At 41.5% G+C, this 23,915-nt stretch overlaps 1 protein-coding gene across 3 annotated transcripts in view; it reads right to left on the reverse strand.

Moving 5' to 3' along the window:
* tnksa (tankyrase, TRF1-interacting ankyrin-related ADP-ribose polymerase a) overlaps positions 1–23,915 on the reverse strand; it is an 81,519-nt gene that overhangs the window by 50,602 nt on the left and 7,002 nt on the right. For all 3 annotated transcript variants that reach the window (XM_053339919.1, XM_053339920.1, XM_053339918.1), the window contains exons 4-5: positions 21,075–21,170; positions 353–389 (exon numbers count right to left, since the gene is read on the reverse strand). In XM_053339919.1, the coding sequence (XP_053195894.1) occupies positions 353–389; positions 21,075–21,170 (133 nt within the window). The remainder of the gene's footprint in view (positions 1–352; positions 390–21,074; positions 21,171–23,915) is intronic.

Raw genomic sequence — 23,915 nt, forward strand, 5'->3', positions numbered from 1 at the left:
AAGAAGCAAGGAAGAGAGGAGAGGGGGGGGGGGGGACACGAAAATAGAGGAAACAAGAGAGGGGAGGGCGTTAAAGGAAGGACACAGAAACAGCGGAGAAGAAAGTAAGCGAGGAAACAAGAAATGGGAAGGAGGCAAAGAACTGAATGTAGGAGAGAGAGAGAGAGAGAGAGAGAGAGAGAGAGAGAGAGAGAGAGAGAGAGAGAGAGAGAGAGAAGAAAGAGAGATAGAGAGAGGGAAGGCATGAAAGGGCATCACAAAGTAGGGGAAGAAGCTGAGGCGAGAAGACAGAGGAGAGGAGAGGAGAGGAGAAGGAAATGAAAACAAAGAGCGTGCAGAGTCTGGTACTCACCTCGCCGCCTCCAGCAGCTCATCCTTCTTGTATTCACCTAGATGGTTACAGAAGATCATGGTGTCAGACAACTGGTCCCTTACACACACCGACCACACACACACACACATGATCAAGCACAAATAACAACCCCACACACACACACACACACACACAGAGATGTAAAAACACACACACATACACACACACAGAGGAAGGATCTATCTATTGAGGGAAGACACCATCTCTCTTTCAATCTCTCCTCCTTCCTCCCCCCCTCCTCCTCCCTCCCCTCCCCTCCTCCTCCTCCTCCTCTCTTTCTCTGCCATTCTCACTCAGTGCGCACCCCTCTGGCTCCGGTTGCCGTGACGATGCGTTGCCGGCAGCGACCACAACACGTTCATTGTTTAGGCGACGAGCGGCCGACTGACACGCGCTCTGCCTCTATCCGTCTGTGCGTCCGTCCATCCCTTCCCTCCTTTGCCGCGTTCGTCTCCCGCGTCTCGGCTGCCGCTCATATTGCCGAGCATCTTCCGTCATTCCCCATCATCTCTGTCTGTCTCTCTCTCTCTCTCTCTCTCGCTGTCTCCCTGCTTTTTTTTTCTCTTTCTCTCTTGTGGGCTCAGTTACCATCAAAAAACACAACAGAAATAAACAAACCCCTCCCCCTACCTCCCTCCCTCACCCTCTCGCCAGTTCTCTCTCTCTCTCTCTCTCCCTCTCTCTCTCTTTCTCTCTTAGCCCTGCCCCCCTGCTACTACAGTCACAACACACACACCTTCCCATATGTGTCTTCTCTGCACTGGGAAACACACCAGAGAGACAGAAACCCTTTTCAGGCACACGATCCGCAACATCACCCAGTCTTCACCTGTCTGTTAATGTCCTGGCCTTTTGGTATTCTCATCCTTTTGAGCTATTGTATCCTATCAATCATCAATAATTGACTCATTTGTTTGGGTGGGGCAAAGTCAAAATCTGTCTGCTGGTTATTTGCCTAATATGTGTTAGGGTTAGGGTTTTAGAGCTGAAGAATCATTGAAAACAGCCTCTCCGCTGTATTTTCTGTATGTCTTCACCTGCGGGTATAGTTCAATATTTTTGCTTAAACAAGAGGATCAATATCACACTTACATTAAAGAGGCCCTCCAGTGATTTAGTGTTGTACTACCCTATAGTTGTGAGACTCACATGAGACAGATTTAAAAACTGTAATCAAATTTGAAGCGGCAGAGGCATAGAGATGCTGACTTTTAGTGTGTAGTATGGGTCAAGCTCCAAAAACACTGGATTCCCATGATGCCACTCAACAGAGTCTTTAATTAGAAGCCAAGAGCCTCTTAAATACCCACTTCCTTCAAACTCCACACTCCCAGTTTTTAACACAGGCTTCAAATCTAACAACAATTTCAAATCTAGAAGAGGGTTAATGAAAAGCCTAACCAGGCTTCTAAATATCACTGATTAATTATCATTAATTAAACATTTATTTAATCTGCTGGAAAAACTAGTTCTGGCATAATGTATTTTTCTCAGTGTGTAGCAGTAAGTCAACTCATTATAAGCTTTGGATTATGTTGTGTTGTAGTGATTGTATCATTAGAAGAGCTCTATGTACAAAAAGTGATCTACACAACAAAATATGGATAAACTCTGGTATTTTGGCCAGTGGATCAGACTGAAACATGCAGTTAGTAACAACAGAAGAAGAATTAGCTACAGCGAGATATTAGATGTGCTACTGGAGACAGGTTTTTACTGCAGCTACAGAGAAAGAAAGTAAAAAAAAAAATTGAAATAGGAAATTAAAAAAAAAAAAAATCAAAAAAAGGACGGAGAGGTAAATGGGATACAGATAAATGGGAAGAGGATGAGGAGGCTGGGCCGTGTGTACACAGAGCAGACGGAGGGGTGGGGTAGGGTGAGGAGCGAAGAAGAAAGGTTACAGAGAAGGGAACAGGGGGAGGAGGGAGGAACAAAGGATTTGTAGATGAAAGAGAGAAGGGATGATTAGGGATCTGGAAACTGACATGCATGGATTTGACACAGTATAATTGGTGTTAGGGAGGCTAAGGCGGAACAGTCAGAGGAAGAAGAAAAAAAGGGGGGAGACGGAGAGGAGCGGAGAAATAGAAAAATATGAATACAAAGAGAGAGAGACAAGAAAAAACGTAAGGAGAGAGCTCACAAAACTAAATTGGATGCTGTAGTTTTGAACCAATTTATGTGCTGAGACAGGATCATAGTTCCATTACACACCTGACAGTCACAGCTGGATTATATTAGTATTATCAGTATCACTATTAAAGTGTTTGATGGCTATCACAAACAATTACATTATAGTTTTTAAATATCTTCATCTCCTACAGCTGTAGTACCACATACATATAAAACACATCCCATTATGTGCCTCCATATGGACCACTCCTATTACTATTGGTGGTGATTCACACATTTTTTCATATATAATTCATAGAAATATGAGATTGTTTTTTTCCCCCAAAAGCAAAAATGAGAAAGAGTTGGGAGGAACTTTTAAACCAGCTACTATTTGAAGTCTAACAAATCTGTCACACTTAAAAAACTTCATTCAGACTAAACGGGTCATTGCACTTTGAACTTAATTGGTAGAAAAAATAATCAAGCTTTTAAGCTTTTAGTGTTATGCTTTTTGATATCTGTTATTGCTAGAGCCGGTGAAGTCGTCAGTGATATTAACCTCTCTGTGCTGCAGTGGTTTTCAAAATGAAAAAAAAAAGTAAACATTTTTAGCGCTTTTATTCATACAATTTTTACCCTTCATACTGAAAAATGTTCAGCTGTGCCACTCCATGTCTACAAATCACAAGTGAAATAAGGGAAAGTTAAGAGTTATGACTGTTGAAAGGAAGGGAGTGGCTCTGTTGATTCAATTCAATCCGAGCTTAAATGACACCTGCATGCAAACTTACAGCATGTATATCATTGTGTTCAGGCTGCAGTCATGCATGGTATACAAATGAAAGCCTTTAAATGAATTTGTTTGCAGTGAGATTGCTCTACCACAGTTTGCTCGCAATACTGTGCATGCTTTCCGAGCCCAAGTGATTTAAAGCAACAGTGACTCAGCAGTTTTAATTAGTCTCTCTCTCTCTCACAAACACACACACACACACACAGCAAGGACAAGGACAGGATCATTTAGTATAATTGTTAATCTTCTGTGACTTTGCTGAACTACACCTTCCGCACTTTCAACACCACACATACAAATCAAAACAGAAGGCTGAGTGACGACACCAGAGCTAATACTTTGCATATTGCACAGTAGAAACTTTCTTTAAACTTTTTGTCTCAGTTGCAGTATATCTTCACCCTGTGACCACCTGAAAACACTTTAAACAACCACGCTGAAGACCTTTGCAACCATCTAACCACACCCTACCAAACACTCAGAATAACACATGTACCTCTAAAAGTAACAATATGACAACCTAATCAACCCTGACACTAGTATTTATCAGCACCCTCAGAGCCACTAACTGTAGAAGTGTCCTTTTAATTATTAAGACAAATCCCTGCAGATTTAGCTACTCTGTTTCTTGACTCGCACCGTAACCCCTCCAATCATGTCACTCACATTTTCTTTAGTTCTTGATCAATTTCCCTTAAAATAAAGCTCAAATATCAGAAAAAAAAGTTTGCAGAAATTGTGTCTCTCATAAGGCAACACTGAGTTTTTCATGTCTGTCTAAATATGAGAACATAGCTACAAGCAGTAATTGGTGGGTTCAAGCCTTTTAGCACTTCATGGAAGTAAGCAGCCAAATCAGACAAAATTCAAACTGCAAGCAGCAATGAGCAGATTTCAGGCTTCACAAAGGTGAGCTAAGTCAATTCTGCGAGTTTGCTTCTGTTTAAAGGAGGAGTGGGACCAATCACACACTTGTTTCATCACCACACAGCCTGCAGCATTTCAATAATTGTGCACTCAAAGCTCTGCCCTTCATCTAATGTTAACAAAACTTAGTGTGCATGTTTAGTAGATAGTGGGGGGAAGTCATCAGTGAGTTCAATCAGGATTGCTCAAAAACATCTTGAGTTATGAGCAAATATATGATAGGCCACTCCCACTTGCACCAATCAATATGGCACTTCAGATTTTGGTAACCCAGAACATGCACACAAGCTTTGGTGAAGTTCTGTCGTAGTAGTAAGTAGTAATAGTAATAGTTTATTTTTGGATAGGGACAGTGCATACTGATGAACATCGATATTAGACATCTCTGTAAATATGCCGGATTATAGCAAAGTTGCTAATTTGCATCCGTAGTCCCTAGACTTGTCCACCAGGTTTTTAGATTTGCATTTGTGGCACCCCCTGAATGCTTTGGTGGACCTATTCCCAACCACGGACTGAACTTATATACCAGATTTATGATGTTTGGACAAATGGTAAATGACTTACAGCCAATATTCTCTAAGCTGAACCCATTGCAAATATATTTTGGTTGTTTTTCAACCGATCTTGTTCATTTATAGTAGAATTGTTCATCTCAGTCCCCCACTGCACTATGCCAAATTTGGCATTTATTGAGTAAAAATCCAAAAGGTAGATGTCATATTATTGTTTTTCACATTATGGAAATGAGCAAATATGTTATGGTCCAAGAGGCTTTCTTTAAAGAGCATACTGAGCTGGACTTGTGTATAAAATGTTAAGTCACAGTGGACTCATGGTGTGAGGTGTTTGGCCTTTCCAAAATTAAATATTTGGGTCTTCATTACAGCACCACTATCTGGCTGACTGGGCTCATATTCCTTGGGAGGCACATGCTCATCATTTCCAGTTATTTGGCCAAGCTTCATGGTTTTAGCTCATTCCAGCTCACTGCAATTTGAGTCACAGCAGAAGAAAACTAATAATAATAATAATAATAATAATAATAATAAAAAATAGCACAAACTCAGAAGACTCCTTTGGGGTGTGAACCCTAAATATAGAGAAATAGAAGAGACCGAGAAGTCTTTTCTGTGATACAGCACAATGTGATACAGCGTAAAACTGCAAAACTAAATCTACATCAAATCTGGCATTTGACTTGAAGAGCACGTCTTAATTTTGTTTCCATGCAGGTGATTGTGTGTTTCTGCCAGGTTTGATTTAGTTTAAATCACTAACACCAGGAGTATGAAGAAGGTGAAAAAACAATTAGTCATCTCCTTGTGATTTTAAGTGTAAATCTGCTGCACAAACCCAACCTACTGTAGCTACATGTTGGTGATGACAACAGACAGGGATAAAAAAGAACTGCTCAATGAATGTAAAAGGTGTGTGTGTGTGTGTGTGTGTGTGTGTGTGTGTGTGTGTGTGTGTGTGTGTGTTATCGTAACAGCCAGCCCGTTTTTAGTCAGACACAAAGTTGAGCCAAAACACAACTGAAGGTAAGTGATTCTGCGTCGGAAAGTCAGCAAAATACTTAAAATATCTTATGGGAAAATATTAATTTCACTACTGGCAACAGATACCTGCATCTGGGGGATTATGTATTTAGTAGTATAAGAGGGAGAGAGGAGGATGTATTTAAGTATGTATGAACACAACTCAGTCTGGCTCTGTGTGTGTGTGTGTGTGTGTGTGCGTGTGTGTGTGTGTGTTTGGTGTCGGCAATCCTGCTGACTCCAAACAGAAGAGACAAGGACAGGTTAAAGCTCAGGACAGGCTGGCTGCCTCCTGAATGATGATATTATGTGTGTTTTTGTGTGTGACAGTGTGTGTGTGTGTGTGTGTGTGTGTGTGTGTGTGTGTGTGTGTGTGTGTGTGTGTGTGTGTGTGTGTATGTGTCACTCCCTTGGCAGAGTGCAGTAGACAACGGCAATCACTGTTTGAATTCCAATTGTATGAAAGCATATACTTATTGGCATGCAGGTATTTGTGTGTGCGTGTGTGTGTGTGTGTGTGTGTATGTGTGCACTTGTATGTGTATGCTTCACTCTGATTCCAGGGTTGTGCACAGGTGAGTACGAGTCAATGTCAGTCATGTTCCTATATATATCTTGACCATGCAGCAAGGACCCAGTTTACTTTGTGTGTGCATGCATTCACATGTATTAAGTGGTTGCACAAGCACAGATGATGCTGACTGATGCTGACTGGACCATGAGTTGCCTCAGTGCCGAGCTGTCTGCTTGTGTGTGTGTATATGTGTGTGTGTATATGTGTGTGTGTGTGTTTAAATCAAATATTTTTTTTTTGTAGAAGCAGTTTATCTGCTGTTACACAACAACTGGCTTTGAGTCAGACGCTGAGCGATCCACTTATAACCTCAGCAAGGTCGCAACTGCTGAGGTTGTAAGTGGATCTGTGCGCACTGAGACCAATCAAAACGGGGGGGGAAAAAAAAATAAATGGGAGGTGAAACGGAAATTATAAAAAGGAGGGTGTTTAGGTCCTTTGCTGGCTCGGCTCGGCTTACTTCACACACACTCTCACCGCGTACGCTGTGTGATTAATTGCTTCACGCAATACACCAAAGAGAACAGCTTTGCATTAATTGTGTTTTTTGACCACCCACTCTACCCCCTTTTAGTTGGCTGAGTTTCATAAACAAGTATCTGGATGTGTTTGACAGTGTACACCTCTCTAACTCGGAGGACAAACCGTTTGTAATTCATCATGATACAATATCAGTATGTGTCTGTCTGTGACCTTGAGTGGGCACGGCCAAATCGCTGTATTTAAACAGTGTTTTTCATCGCAGTCATTCTGGGGTAATTACATTTACTGTGGGTGTAGCCAGAGGTGAGCTTGGATGCGTTTACAATGGGGTTTTCATCATTCTTCGAAATAAATGGGTTTTTCTGTACAGTTTTGCAGCCCCTTCGTGCCCGTTCCTGTTCGCCAAGTATGTTGACTGGCTAAAATGTATTTGTGGTATTGCATAGATTGTGAAACCGTTAACAGCAGCAAGAATTGCTGAACAAAGCCAAATGTTGGCACTTAAATTATTTCAGTTGATCAAATTTCAAAGTATCAGCAACAACCTGTGAAAAAACTAAACTCACAATAACAAAAATCCTGCAAACTTGGTGCCACCTGGTCCACGTGCTCTAGTAAAAGACTGATTTCTCGGTACCTGAGAACAGTGCCCATGCCTGATGCTACAACATACTGATGCTCCTTAAACGCGTCATATGAAGGCTGTCAGTAAACGCTACAATTGATCGATTTTCCCTAAGTACCTCACATGCAGGGTATTGATAGACACTACCATTCACCAACGTTCTCTTAACACCTCACATACCAACTATTGAAAGACTACAATTTGGAGCTGAGCTGATGTTGATCGGATGAACTGCAGTTCCCATTCAAACCATGCCTGAGACATCCCGCACTGTGAATGTACATATTAAGTTCCTATAAATGTTGTCTATGTTAGTCATTACCACTTCAGATATAATTCCCCTTGTTTTATGAGGTACTTTTATATATTTCTCAAACAGCCCTCATTTCAACAACTTCACACTTCACACTGTACTTCCTTGGGTCATCAGCAATACTCCAGCTGAGTCAGAAGTCGATTGGATGAACGGTTGTTGAGATACTATCTATCTATATCTATACAGTGTAATAACGCTGCCCTGCATCACGAGCCAGTTGTCACTCTATCGTGGAGGATTCTGAATCTCACTTTGCTGAAAATGAGTCCTTTAAGGCTTTAACGTCATCCTGGAAGATCTGAGAAAATCCTTGTCCAACTCCAACTCCCTTCCAACTACATGTCTGCTGTTACACACAGTCAGTATTAATAGCCAATGAACAGCTGCAGGTAGAGTGCCTTGCTGAGCCGCCTCTCTTTCAGAGTTTTAAAGTAGAAGGACGTTCTTTGATTTCCTTCCTTAAGCTTCTTTCTGCACCAGCTAAATCACCTCTGCTCCTGAGGGCTATGAGAAGGTTTCCTTCCTGGGTAGCAATCAAAAATACAAATGCTAATTTGTGACAGTATCAGGAATCTACTTAGCATGCCTGAAACAGCCCCAACACAACAGCACTGTTCAATGAGCAGATATGAGGCCGGCGCACCCACGCCTCTGTGCAGGAGTAAAACCACAAACAACAACAATAGCGACATAGCCGGACAAATTAATGTGGATACGATTAGGTCATAATGTCCTGAGTGCGGCGTGCAAACAAGAGTCACACAACAGCCGAGCAGAAACAAAGCAGACTGCAGTCAGCACATTCCTCCACATCAGCACACAGGCTGGTCTGGCCTGCTCCACAAAATGACTCACGACAGAAAAAAACAAACATATTATTGTGACGTTCGACGGACATGCTGCAGTGTATTCTTTATATTTTACAGTTTTTCAATATTCTATTGATTTCTGTCCTACTTAAAATGGGTAAGCAATTTTCTGGAGAACTCTCAAAAACCGGTCGTTTCCTGAGTATAACGAGCTTCATTTAGTCATTTTGTATTCTTCAATAATTGATCATTGAAAGAACCACTTGTGAAAGTGTAATGTGTTTTGCATCTCCTGTGAGGCAAAAACAGGCTGCAATTTGTTTGATTTCAAAGGAAATACTCAGCAAACTCTCAAAAATGTTTAGCATCTTGGAATACAACACTGGTTTAATATGTACACAAATCCAATCACTTATCCACAAGATTTCCATACACAGGAGATTCCTTTCCTCTTTTTTTTTAGTTCATTAACCAAATTCTGTCAGTCTCCTCTTACGGACTGCCTTCACTTACTCACACAGTGTTGTGGGGCTGTGCAGCCATGTGGAAAACTAGGCAATTAAGCTGCAGGAAAATGGCCCAAATGGGTTGAGGGAACCTTGGAAGTGCATCTCACTCACAGACACACATATATAAAAATAGTCCCTTTGTTTTCCTTTTCTTGCTCTGTCATTTTGCAGTTTCTTAGACTGGACAGACAGCAAAACAGAATCAGGTATTGATCCTATAGTATGAGAGTATATGTGTGTGTGTGTGTGTGTGTGTGTGTGTGTGTGTGTGTGTGTCTGAGAGAGTGTGAGGGGAAATAGTTCTCGAGCTCATTCATCACTGGGGACCAATCGAACAGCAGTCATCATGGTAATCAATGACCATGTCACTGATAAGGAGGAGAAAGCTACACACTTGGCCTTGCAGACACTAGAATTCACACTCTCTCTTTCTCTCACACACACACACTCTATGTGCGCACACAGGTGTGAGATTGCCTTAACTCCATTCGCTGCATTAGCGGAACGAAGCCTTCAGAGCAGCTACAGCAGTTCTTTGTCTTCATGATTAGGCTGTTAACATATACACCGATCTGAGCTCCCCCTCTCTTCCAGTTTCTTTGCATTCCCTTGATGTTGCGTCAATTCATCTCTCTGTTCATGTTATCCATCTGTCACCCAAGCCACTACAGCATCTCCATCCTTTATTCCTCCCTCTCTCTCTCTCTCTCTCTCTCGCTCACTTTTTCCTTTCATTGCCTGTATTTGCTCCCTACTTCTACATCTCTCCATGTCCTTCCCTTTCCTTTGCTCATTCTCTCCAACCACAGCTCTTCATCGACTTTCTCTCCATCTCCCGCCCTCGCTCTCTTAAATCTCTCATCATTTACAGCCAGCCCTTGTGAGAGGTGGCTGGCTAATTTTCTGCTATGTTAAAGCTGGCTGCCCACCACGGACCTCTCTTCAAAGCAACAATTTCATTTTCTCTTTATTTACAATAGAGCGGCAGTGCTTGCTGACAGCACATCTTCCAACACGCACCTTGGCGGTAACACAGTTGTAATGGAAACACACACACACACACACACACACACAATTTCTGTTAAAAGTGTACCATGATTCAAACTCTTTTTTGTTGTGATTTTTTTTTTTAACTTGTCACACCGCAACAGCAGGAGGCTGGACAAATGTTTCCCGAAGCTTGTGTGAGCAGTAGTAGCTTGAAAAGCAGCGCTGGGTGAACACAAGCCCTAATTGATTCTAGGGGATGAAAAACCTGTCGGGCAGCGAAAGAAATTAGATTAGCACCAGTTCCACTTATGACAAGACGACAGGGATACCATACAAAAACGACTGAAACCTATTTTAGTCCCAGGGGATTTTTTTCCCTCTGTCTACCTCATATCAGCGTATCCCTGCAGCCACATTTTCTTTGTCGGTGACAGTCTATTATTGCCGTCAGTAACTCATTCCTGAGGATGAAAAGCTAACACTGACAAGATGACAAGGTGTGGGATTCTTGACAAAAACTTGTTCAAAGTTATTTAATTCTGCATTTCTTTACTCAGGGTGTTTGAGTCTCTCCGTACAGACTCGAAACTAAACGAGATCTGACGTACAGTTGGACATGGAGCTGAGAATTTACACCACATAAGGATAACATTAGAGCTGGACCCATAGGGGATTTATGGGGCCGATGTCGATACCAATATAAGGGAATATTGATATATCGGCCGATAATCTTATATATACAGAATACATACATAAACACATATTTTTTGCAATGATACCTCAAATATGGTCAAACACAAACATATGTAATGGATGCATGATATTAGTTTATTGTATAAAATTACATCAGTGCACTAAAACAGTAAACTTCACTGGCACTTTAATAACTATAATTAATTATAAATAAAAAACCATCAGCTCATATTGCATGCAGATACCGTTATATATCTCTGATAGGCAAATATTGGCTGACTAATATCGGTCAGGCTCTAGTCAATATATAAAGTCTCTGTCTTGAACCCAAATTGAGTGACTGTTTTTAACTGAATAATGTAGGAATATGATAATAACATCTAGTCTTGAACACTCACAAAGATCCCCTCCAGACTTTTAAAAAATGTAAAAATACTCTGCTTTTAATAATCATTTAATTGCCTCATTAAAAATTCTTAATATTACTTCTCCTGCGTCGCCCTCGTTGACACATCCAGAATTTATGAATGTACAAGTACTGTTTATTTTAAAAGTTTAACTGACAAAATATGCCTCTTGCTTCATGTCCATTCTCACTCTGTACTGTAGGTGCACTGGAGGCTTTAAGAGTCACCAAAGTTAAAATCTTGAGTTTTGAGTTTTACTGTAGGTCTGAGTGTGAGGCCGCTTTGGTTGTTTATGAGACTAATGCTTTGTTTATTCAATACAGGGAATTGATTAGCGTCTAAAGCAGAACATATTCAACTGTGCTTTACAGAATTTATAAGACAAGGCACAATGAGACGATTGATTTTCATGAAGCAACTGGGTCATTGCTTTAGTAAATGGAATACAATTCATCATGGGAAGGTAATGAAAAACTATTGGGAGTAGAAAGATTATATAGAACTTGCATTCATCATTTACTCACAGTGGCTACTTAAGAGATGTTTCCTCTGTTCTCAGCTGCTATCACACATGGATTTAACTCTACCTCTACCTCTCTACCTATATGAAGACAAAACACTGCTGCAACTTCAATACACTAATCCGAAGACTGTAACTTTCTGTATACCTTAACGCTACATTGTTTGGACCTTTCCTCTCATGTCTATCAGCAGCAGTCTAGTAAAAGGTCACACAGATATTGCTTTGCACTTTCTGACCCAAACTGTGCAACGCTGCATGTGTGAGAAAGGTGCGCCTATACATCTGAATCAAAGAGAATAAAAACAGAAAGAAGGATCAGTGGTTTGCCTTAACAGTGGCTCTGGAAGCATTTCAAATTCAATTCTGCTCCCTGAAATCGGGTTAATTTAAAACAGCAAAAACTTGAAAACATGTTTGTTCCAGTGGTGAGAAAATGTTATGCAATTAACCTAAGACAGCTGTCATGGCTGATTTTGGCTTGAATGAGCAGCATTAAGACAGAGGGCAATGAGACACAACGTCATGAACTACTGCCAGCTCTAGATTACTAGCAGTAATCAACAGTAACCACACAGGAGATTATATACTATGTGTAAGAAGTTTGATAATGCAGGGCACATCCCAGACAAGGTCAAGAGCGTAGGGGGGGGGGGCAATTAAAAAGGAGGCGTTCCAAAGACTTTGATATCAAAGGGAGCGATGACATCTAAACGTCATCTTGGACTCTCATGCCACAGTCCCGCCGTCTGGTGATTGCGTCAACTGAAGCAAACGGTAAGGTGACACATTACACACACAACTGAAATGTCATAAATCAAGACGATATTTATGCCTAATGTTGTGTTTGCGTGTCATTTCAGTTCCTATTCAAAATGGTATCAAATAGGACACAGTCTAAATGGTGGAACAATCTTAGCAAGCCTGCAGACTAGATGAAATCAGAGAGTGAATTTGTGTGCAAAGTGTGATTAAGAGTAAGTGAAAACAAGATAGACCAAAGGAATATGTGAGACTGTGTGTGTGTGTGTGTGTGTGTGTGTCTGTGTGTGTGTGTGTGTGTGTGCGTGTCTTGACTGAGGTCCAGAGTGGAGAACTGATCTCTCCGAGGCTCAGAAGCAGCTAGTCTGTGAATACCAATCAGAGGTAATTAATAGCAGCTAATGGACTCTCACTCTCTCTTTCGTCTCTATTTGTTCCTCTTGCTTCTTTTTAGTATGCAGCATTAATGCACACTGGGATGAATGATCATTCTTTTCTTTTTCCTCTTTATTTACCTTCCTAATCTTTCGCCTTCCAGAGAGACACACTTTCACCTTCCATAGCTAAAGAAGGTTTATAACTGCAAAAGTGCTTCCAAGTAAATGACAGAAGGCACATCATAGAATGGAAAAATCAGAAAAAACAAACCTTTGTGAATCCTGGTGAAAAACACCGTACTGAACTGACTGTGCTATTGGCTGTTTTTTTGGTGCCAGGTGATGTTGCCATCTGTTGTATTGTATGAGCTATGTACCGACTCGATATCCCGCCGCCTTCACAGACCACATGTCAAGACCAAACACATCATAACTGGTGAATAATATTGACCCACTCCAAAAGACTAAAGCATACAAGAAATGCAGCCATTTGTACAAATTGGAAGACAAAACTCAAGGTGTCAATATCCCAAAATGTTCTTTTTAAATTGACATGACACACTGACATGGCCAAAACCAATGAAAAAGCCACAGTGAATGATGAAAATGTGAAGACAGAGGTCCGTCTGTTGTTTATTCTTGTTAGCAGACTGGACTAGTTGTTATTGAAAAACTGATATAATCAATTGTATGAGGCAGATATGAAAAATAAGCATTGTGAACCCTGATGGGCTGAAGACGAGCACATAGTTTGTTCCAGATTGAAATATCTCAACAACTACTGGATGAGTGTCCTGAAATTTGGTACAGACATCCATGCTCCCCAGAGGATGAACCCAACTGATGCTAGTTAGTTTCTGGCTATTCTTCTAGCACCACCATAAGGTTGACATTTTTGTTTTGTTTTTTAATACCTAGACAACTATCATGTGGATTACCATGACATTGAGTACAGATATCCATTGGGCTCAGAATATTGAACAGCTTTGGTGATTTAGCCACCAGCAGGTCAAAGTTTTCACTTAAGCGCTAAAATATTTCAAAATGTACTAAATAAATTGGCACAAAAATGTGTGGAGCCATTCATGGTGCCAGACAATGAATAGTAATAATATTGGTATTTTCCACTGGCACCACCTTGGTAGTTCTGAGTGAAAATATTGACACCTACTGGATGGATTATCATTAAATTTGATACAACTATTTATGATGAATTGCTATAATTTTGGTGGTCCCTTAATGTTTTATCTAGTGCTATCACCAGATCAAAATTTGAATCTGTCCATAACTTTAATTTATGGCTAAATTCCTACAAAACAAATGACATTCCCATCAGCATGCTAACTCGCTCAACTAAGATGGTGAACAGGGTAAATATTATACCTGCTAAATATATGCATGTAGTCCATAGCAGGTAGTCGTGTTAGTCGTTACTTAATCTCACATATTCCTCTTGACTGCTACTATTTTTATGCTATCTTCTTTCTTTATTAAAATACATTTATGAGTACTTTTTAACAACACTGCCCTCCTCCCCCTCAGTGACTCAAACTTCAACCCACGTGCCTGTCACTAATTCTGTCATCTAGCCAGAGGCTGAAGTAACTGCAATCATTAAGTTTCTACATGTATTTTTCTTCTTCTTCTTTTTTTTTTTTTTTAGACAAAAACACAATTTGTTTCCAATTTGAGAACAAGAAACAAATCTGTGAGAGGTTAAAGATGCAGACAAAATCACCAATGAGAGCTTAATACTGGAGAAAATAAAAAGTCTCAAAGTGATTACCACAGAAATTACCTTTACTTTAAGTTAAATAGAGCTTATGTTTCCCCTGTCTATTTCTGAGTAAGTTCTTAACAGACAAATAGCCTTAATCCTGAAGATTAGGCAATTATACTGACACTAAGCAGTGATGTTGATCAGCATCCTTTGCTGATTTTTACCACGCAGAATGTAGGCGTCACACGTTTAAGCTACATCTGTTTTCAGGTTAAGTAGAGGACTGAGATGTAACAACAGCTCACTTCTGTGCTCTTTATAGAGTGATATAACACTGGAATCAATGGTGTAAATGTTACCGCCAGAGACTCGAAGAGGGTGATGCAAAGTGAGACATTTCAAGCGAAGAGCAGAAAGAGAATAAATGACAAGTGTCACAGAGAAGAGATGGAGAGGCTGACTGGTATAAAGCTTGACGGGTGAGAGACAGCAGAGGGCAAGAGGACAAAGAGTATAGATGAAGTGTCAATGGAAAAGAGAATGACACCGAGGCTGATGATGGTGGGGTGGATGGAGTACATGCTGTACTTGCAAGCTCATTAAACAACGCTGTAATTGATGAGTGAAGAAAGGAAAAGATGGAGAGATGAGTGGAGAAGGGAAAGAGTTGTCAAGGGCGGACAACTTGATGAAAGTGTCCTAATCACTTCTTTTTCCAAATAGAGGGAGATCAATCACCAATGACAACAGGGAAGACGGATGCAACGAAAAAACCTCCTGGTGATCCTTTTGTTTCCTGAGTTAGCCTTACTGGACCTTTTTACATCATTACGGTGTGCTTTTCTGAAGTCAGCTAAAGGGATATGTCAGGCTTTTGACAACACTAATGCTGATGCAACACCATTAGAAACACCTGTGTTGGCAGGCTGGTGTGAACGGGTCGACGTGCTCAAAACTGTGGATTTGGAGACTCAACTGGTGATCAATATGATGGTCAGCCTTCACGCTCCCCTCCCGTTTAGTTCATGAAACAACATTCTCACCACAACATGTTGAGTGTCATCAAGTGTGTCTGATTGAGTTAGAAGTGCACATCAGTGTCAATCAAACTCCATGTTAGGCAGCACTATTGATGGCACCACATGGTTGGGGACTCAGTTCCTGTGTAATGGATATTTGCTTGTAATGAATTGTAATGGTTAGCTTAACTTAACTTGGCTTAAGTTAGACTTAACCTATACCCAGTATACATCCTGATGGTCCCAGTATACATCCTGATGGTCCCAGTATTCCCAGTATACATCCTGATGGTCCCAGTATACATCCTGATGGTCCCAGTGCACATCCTGATGGTCCCAGTATACCCAGTATGCATCTTGGTATAAATGTATGTGAAGCATTCAGGTGAGGAGCAGCAAATTAAGACTTCCAAACAAGCTTTTGAGAGAAGATTGAAATCAGTTTGGTTGGCAGATGTGAAAGTTCCCATCAAACAAAAATAATAAAAAATGTGACTCAGTGTAAAGATTGTTGATGGCAGGTCATATGTAGCTTTTTTTCCAAATCGTATTGAGACGCAGTGCAAGGAGGGATCATTCAAACGTTGAGCTTTCACATCGTTTGATCCAAACATATCAATGTACTAAATTCTCCATAAGTGCTGACAGTGTGCAGGAGTCCAATTATAATTTTGAACTAGGTATCGCTTACATAGCTCTCTGTTCACAGGTAGGCAGAGTATATTCCTTCTTTTACATTTGTGGTTACATAACATTGGTATGTTTATGAGATTATATGTTGATGGTAGAATTTAAGAGAAAGTCAATTTCAGTCAGCTGTATATTAGTTTTAATGGAATACACTTGTCAACCAAAACACTAAATGTTAATGAAAGTTTATATACACTCTCATTTATATTGAGATGGAGAGCTGTGCCTCTAGGTGATTTGTAGAAAATGATAGCTTGATAACAAAAACATAGCAATGTGTTCGGCATTAAGACTAATCAGACTCTTTTAAACCTGCTCCACACTAATGCAAGACTACAAATCTGACCTAAACATACCAGCTTCACTCCAACATCTGATAAAAGCTGTGTACCGCAGACCGTCTGAATTTAGCTCTAGGAGCCACTGACCATTTAGTGATTGTTGGATGATTAGGTGGCTAATCTTATGGCAAATCTGTGCATGCCCTCCTTTGTAACCTGATAAGGAACAATATAATTAACTTGCTACTCTCTAGGCTTTAACGCTCCAAAAGCAGACAAGAATAATGAAGAGTTTTAACTTTTTTTGGTGTTTTTTATAAGCTTTGAACAATTTCCATTTCTACCATAGTTGATTGTGAAATTTCAACATCAGATTGTGACTGGCAACACGCACCTATTTAGATAAGCTATAAAAGACAAAGCCTTTCCATGTTAAAACGTAATCTGTCTGAAAGCACGCCCAACCAATCATGTGCCCTTATTAGCTCAATGTACTTGTGCAAACAATGCTAAGAAGAACACCACCCAGGTTTTTGTCATCTGCGTGGGAAGTACCTGTTGTGCATGCAAGCCTGCCCCCCTGAAGGGGTGTGTATCGCTGTGTGTCTTGTTAGCAATAGACTGGAGCAACAATTCCCTGGTTGTGTGTTAGTGTGTTAGTGTGTGTGATTGTGTGTGTGTGTGTGTGTGTGTGTGTGTAAAAAGGCATTTCTGGGGAGCGACTGAATAAAAGGATTGAGTTAAAACCTGACAATTAACACCACACTGGCCTGTTCTGACATACGTTCACCCTGATCAAGAAAACATGCTGTAAAAATAACAACTGGAAGAAAACTAAACCCTTAAAACAAGATTCCTGTTCCTTCCTTTCCTTTTAGAAAAGGCAATATAGTGTTAGAGGTGTTCGAAGCTGGTTTCTAAAAAAAAAAAAAAAAAAAAAAAAAAAAACTAATTTTCTCTGTCTTTCCTTTCCTCATCTCTGGCTAGCAAGGAACGGAGTCTATCATTTCTGAGAGCAGTTTCTTGGATGTGGCAGAGCAGTAGAGCTAATTTATGGGTCAATATAAACTTCCATCACCACAGACTGAATCTGAAAGCTGTGCCTGCGGCAGAGATGAAGAATGGAGCAGAACCTCTAAATCGTAGACACAGACCATATAGGACAGAGAGGAAACGGCTCGTGCAGGGTGTCACTGTGGAAGAATATATAGAGGCTACAAATATACCAACACGTAATTATGCATGCTCACATTCACACTCTTGAAGGGTTTTTCTAAGAGAGAGAATTTAAAGGCCTTCTTTAAATATTCTCTGCTGCCTTCACCAAAACCTGACCATACCAGTCAATAATAAAAGCTTTAAGAGCACTGCATTAAATGCATCGCTGCCAACAGTAATTACAACAGTGGAATCACTCCAGGGCGGCGCGAGGTGAAAAAACAAAGCAACAGGGCGATAGTTTAGCTAATTAGCGCTCGCCAATAAGAGCATAATTCATGTTTCTAACAAGAGGCAGTAAATTTGTCAGATCTGAACCACCGACGGAATACAAAACAATCAAATGTAGGAGGAAAGGGCAGAAAACAAAGAGGGGAGCCAAAGTACCGTTGTTATGGATCAACTCATTTCTCTATTAACTGCAGATTTTTACCTGAATGCGTCAGTGGATGGAAGATATGTTTGCTGTCCTTGTAAATGTCTGTCTCGTTAACATTCACACATCCATTTGAGACTAGACTTAAGGTGATTATTGATTATTCAGTCACATTTTGTATATTTTAAGCACTACGCTGTAAATCTGATTTATGGAAGCCATGAAGTGGTCTGTATTTTTTTTTTATTGGTCAGTATTTTGGGTACTTTCTAATACACCTTTATTACAGCTGACATCTTGACACATCATAGCAGCAGAAGCACAGGTGTCATTAATAACTTTAATTAAGGCTGCTCTCTAGTTAGGTGTATTGTGCATGTTGGCTCGATGGCTTCATGAATCAGCTCAGTGGGACATCATTAATGTTATTAATGACACCTTTGCTTTCCCTACTATGACAAGTTAAACTGTCGGCCTTGAGGACAAGCCTTACACTACAGCGCCTATTTTATGTAAATTAAAAACCAAATCCCCCCCCCCCCCTTTTTTTACCCCATTATTGAGGTTTAAGATTCATAGAGCAGACAGATGGGGCCTCATATATCTGGATAAAATGTATTTTCAGCTAAAAATAAATCAAGGTTCAGTGGGTCACCGATGAGGTACGACCTTTGCCTCGCTGTAAGCCGGGAACAACCCTGTCTCATAGATGAATGTGACGCGTGACGGCAGCTGCTGCACACTAAAACTCATCTCAGTCAGTTCTCGCAGGTGAAAAAAAAAAAAAAAAAAAGACAATGGAAGTGTCAAAATGAGATTCGGATCTGCATTATGTGCTGAGTTGATGCCTCGGATTGTCAATATCTTCACACATTAAGGGGTGCGATAGGGTGAGTGATTAGTCTTAATTATCACAAGGCTGGATCTGTTGCCGAACAGCTTCTGCTCAAAGCTTCTTTTCAGTGCTAAAAAAACTGTCGTTGAAATCCTCAAATTTTAACCATCTTTGATTCTCTGTCACTGCACTGTCTTTAGATGTGGTAAACTACACTTCTAATTTCCCTTGGTGATAATTATGTGACCCCTGCCAGTGTGAGATGTCAATAAACAAACTGTCTCAGTCAGTTTGGTGTTCACACTATTAAATGTGCCATGTTTGGGATCATGTTTTATCACACATAGACTAAAGACAAAATTACTACTACTCCTCTGCTAAATCTTTGAGTTGCACTGCTCATAAAATACATTTCCATGACAGCTCTAACAGCTATAACATGGAAAACACTGAGAAGGGGAGAAGGGGTGAAGGGGCTAACTGGAACATATGTGCCCATGTTCAAAAATTCTGCCCCCGAACAACCTCATTTCAATTCTAGTTGGCAAGGACAATAATCTTTCACGGGGCGACGGCGAAATCCCCTCTTCTGTGGTATCTTGAGGTTTATCTCATTTACCGAAGAGGCTGAACGAGGCGAATTGATGATGTAACCCAGTGTAAACACCGAAGTGGTGCTGCGAAAACTGATTTAGAGCCCGCGTCGATACCCAGAGAGAGCATATGAGCGACAGTGAGCGCAGAAAGGGAGAATTTAAATTTAATGCTCTCGGTATTGGTCCCCTCCTGAAAGAAGAAACTCATTTAGTTCAATATGAGAAACCAAGACTTTTAGCCTCTCCGCAGCTGAAGAAAAAAAAACGCAACACGAGGACTCACAACTTGGCAAACATATATGAAAAAAAATACACACGCAATATGGATCCAACAAGTTCATTAAAAATGTGAAGATGAGCTTATTTGCAGAGATGAAAGATGTCAAACTAAATCGTAAGATTTGGAAAAAATCTGGAAAGGCATCTTTTTTCTGTTCCTGTAAACGAAGTTGCCTAATGAAGAGGGTATTACAAAAAAAATAAATTTATTTAAAAGACATATTTTTAATTAGTTCCTCATTTAAAAGCTGGAACCATACCCAGTAGTTCCTCTAACACTGAATAGGTGTAACCAGTAATTAGTCCGAGTTTCACTATAAAGCTTTAGTGTCTCATGGTGGTCATTAAAAGCTCTCCAATGTATATTTTTGCTGGTCAGGGTGTAAAGGCCTCTCTAGTATTATTATAGTATAGTATTATTATTATTATTATTATTATTATTATAAGGCAACACTGAACATATGGACAAATATTTAACGGAAAGGTAGCATTGAATTATTATCAGTATACTAGCCTTCAATGTCCCATATCAATTAAACCCAAGTTGGACACTGATGAAGATGATAATGACGATGGATCCCCATGATGCCAACAGGTGGGGTGGGATGTGTGGGGTTATAAAAGTCTCAAACTGCATTTATTTATATTTGCAGCATTGTGCTGTATTCAAAAAAATATGGTTTTCCTGTGGCATTCTTTTGTTTTTTCCAACAAAACAAGACAAAGAAAGAAAGAAAGAAAGAAAGAAAGAAAGAAAGGATACAGATAAGGAGTACAAAAAAAAGGCAAGCAAGCCAAAAACCAACACGTAAAGTGAGTTTATTGAGCGTCTGATCAATGAGTGAAGCCTCAGCCACGAAAGGAGTCAAAGGAAGAGGAAGAAAAAAAAAAAGAAAGCAGAGACACAAACACTTCTGATCGCTGATTACAGCCTTGGAGAAAAGCAGAGAGCGGAACATGTGTACAGCCTTGGATGAAAAGACTGAATAGCGAGGGTAGTGATGACAGGGTGAGTGATAAATGGACAGAAAAACAAGGTGATACTGCCTGTAGCCTTGGACTAAAAGAGGGAATGAGGATTTAAAGGAATGAAACTAAGCATGCTGAATGTTGGTTAAAGTTGTGGACAAAATGTTAACAATAATTTCCTTTGGGGGTAAAAAAAAGAGCAAGCGAGGAAAAAACACAATCTGCAGCAGACAATAAGACACATATAGAGGCAGATGGGGGGAGCAGCACTGACCTGTGAGCACGGCCTTGGCGGAGGGTTCAGCCAGGTCCAGGGCAGACTTGCCATCGGTGTTGCGGATGTTGGGGTCGGCTCCATGCTGCAGTAACACTGTACAACAACAGGGCAGACACAGACAGTAGCTGAGCTCCTGGACTGACATGCAAACTCCCCGACACACACCTACTCCCAGTCCTCCTCCTCCTCCTCCTCCTCCTCCTGCTGCTGTTGTTGCCGTTGTTGCTCCTGCTGCTGCTGCCGCTAAACCACATCCCGCTCCCACAACTGCTCTTCCTGGACTTCCACCTTGCTCCTCTGCTATCCCCCCTGATACTCCTCCTCTGGCTGTGTCTCCTGGCAGTCCTTCTGCGAGCCCTCCTGCTTCACATTTCTCTCCTCCTCCTCCTCCTCCTCCTCCTCCTCCAGCTGCTCCTCCTCTGTTGCTAGCGTTGCTCCCTCGGCTGCCCCTGGCTGCCCCTGCCCTTCGAGCCATGCTGCTGATGTAAACAGACATGCCACAACAAGAGCAGCGAAAGCTACGCTACACCACACCGCCAGAGAAACAGCGGACCTAACGAAGCGGCTACGTGACCGGCTACAAAACACATTACACTTCCATTAATGAGGGGAAGAGGGACAGGGGGGGAGAGCACGCTTTAAGCCAAGTAGATAAATAAAAATGAGTGAGGAGTAGAGAGACAGCGAAGGTAGCAGCAGCAGCAAAGAGCCAGGCGGGTAGTGCGAGTGGAGAGACTCTCGCCTCTCCGACTGACTGAGCGATGCAGCGGAGAGCGAGATGAGAGAGGAGAGGGGAGGAGAGGAGAGGAGAGGAGGGGGGAAGGATGGGATGGAGGGGCAGGGGGTGGGATAGAGAGTCAGAGAGGATAGGAGAGGTAGAGGACGAAAAGAGGGGAGAGAGAGTGAGAGAGAGAGTGAGTGAGAGAGAGAGAGAGAGAGAGAGAGAGAGAGAGAGAGAGAGAGCAAAACAAAACGAGTGTTGGTCTGTGTGAAAGAGAGACAAAGCTGGAAGTAGTAAAAACAGAGGAGAGGACAGGAGAGGAGGAGAGAGAGAAGAGAATAGGAGAGAAGAGAGGAGAGGAGGACAAGAGAGGAAAGCAGAGGGGAGGAGAGGAGAGGAGGAGATGTGGGGGAAGAAGAGGGGAGAGGAGAGGAAGGGGGAGGGAGAAGATAGGAGTGGGGAGAGTGAAAAGGCAAAAGAGGAAGAGAGGGAGGAAGAGGAGAGAAGAGGAGAGTATGGAAGGGGAGAGGATAGGAGAGGAGATAGAGAAAAGGCGAAAGAGTAAGAAAGGGAAGAAGGGGAGAGGAGAAGAGAGGGGAGGGGAGAGGAGAGGAGAGAAAAGGAGAGGAGAGGCGGACATGAGAGGAGAAGAGAGGGGAAGAGGAGAGGGGAGAGAAGAGGAAGCAAGAAAATAGAAGAGGAGAGAGAGAGAAAAGAAGAGAGGGGAAGAGAGGGAAGAAGAGAAGAGGAGAAGAGAGGGGAGGTGAGAGGAGAGAGGAAGGGAGGGGAGAAGAGAGAAAAGGAGAGAGGAAGAGAGGTAAGAAGAGGAGAGGAGAAGAGAGGAGAATATGAGGAGGAGAAAGGAAGAGGAGAGGAGAGGAAGGGAGGGGAGAAAAGAGGAGAGAGAGAAGAGAGAGAAGAGAGAGAAGAGAGGAGGGAAGAGGAGAAGAGAGGAGAGGAGGACAACAGAGGAGGGAAGAGGAGAGGAGCGAGAGAAGAGGAGAAAAAGGAAGAGAGTAGAGGAGAACGAGAGGAGAGGGAAGAGGAGAAGACAGGAGAGGAGTCATGTGACTACCAGCCAGGTATGAGCTGAATAACAAACTCTGCCTTTCCTCGGTTCTTTTCTTTTTTTTGGTGATAAATTAGCCCTTTTTTCGGCCTCTAATGTCAATACGCTCACTGCTCTGCTCTCCATCTCACTTCCCACTGTTGTGATTGCTGAGCAGCTCCCGGTCCACATGCCCTTTTGACTTGTGTACACTTCAAAAAAAACCACCCTGTTCAAACCCAGCAGAGGAGAAGAGGAGATAACCTGGCTCGTGTGTGTGTGCGTATGCGTGTGCTGGTACATGCATGCCATGTGTGTGTGTGTGTGTGTGTGTGCATCTCTGCTTTGTCACTGACGCAGATCTTAGTCACCCACTCGCCTCGCTGAGACACACAGAGAGAAAAATGACAGTCTGATGCACAAATTGGTGCATATAGACAGATAGTAATAGCTCATAAATCCAGCAGTCCAGTCTGTACAAATGTTTCTGAGTCAGTTGCAACCATCGACTAATCACTGTTTTTTCAGTTTTAGCCTCTAATGGGAGCGGCTTGCCTGTAATACCTAGTAAAAGCCCTCTCTGAGCAACCTAAATCCATTTATGGACAGGATTAGTTTTCAGGACAATGTCAGATTTGCAATAGTGATCTTATGACTAACTGGTGTGTACAAAAACTGTGATAAACTCTGTAAAAGGCTTCACTGTAAAAAACCTTCTAACTATATTTGCGGAGCACTTTTTCGTATAATTAGTGCAACTCGAAGTGCAGGTGCAGTTACAGGTGAGTGACAAGCCGATAATGAGACACAACGGACGTGAACGGTTAAAATAATTTGAGACTTTAGGAAAAAAAAATGCATATGGCTTTTTAGCTTGCCTAAATTTACATTTTGATATTTTTAGGGTGGAATTTTGCACGGCACACATTACCATTTAAACAGCTTCAGGCAGAGACTGGGCAAAAGTCAAACCTTCACTTCACGTCATGGAGAAAAGCAACTACTATTCCGATACTGTCTCTTTTTAGTAGAAAAACAACACTGTCTGAAATCTTGTGGCGACAGATAA

Source organism: Scomber japonicus, chromosome 19, assembly GCF_027409825.1.
Source record: "Scomber japonicus isolate fScoJap1 chromosome 19, fScoJap1.pri, whole genome shotgun sequence".
In the NCBI taxonomy this organism is placed as follows: domain Eukaryota; kingdom Metazoa; phylum Chordata; class Actinopteri; order Scombriformes; family Scombridae; genus Scomber; species Scomber japonicus.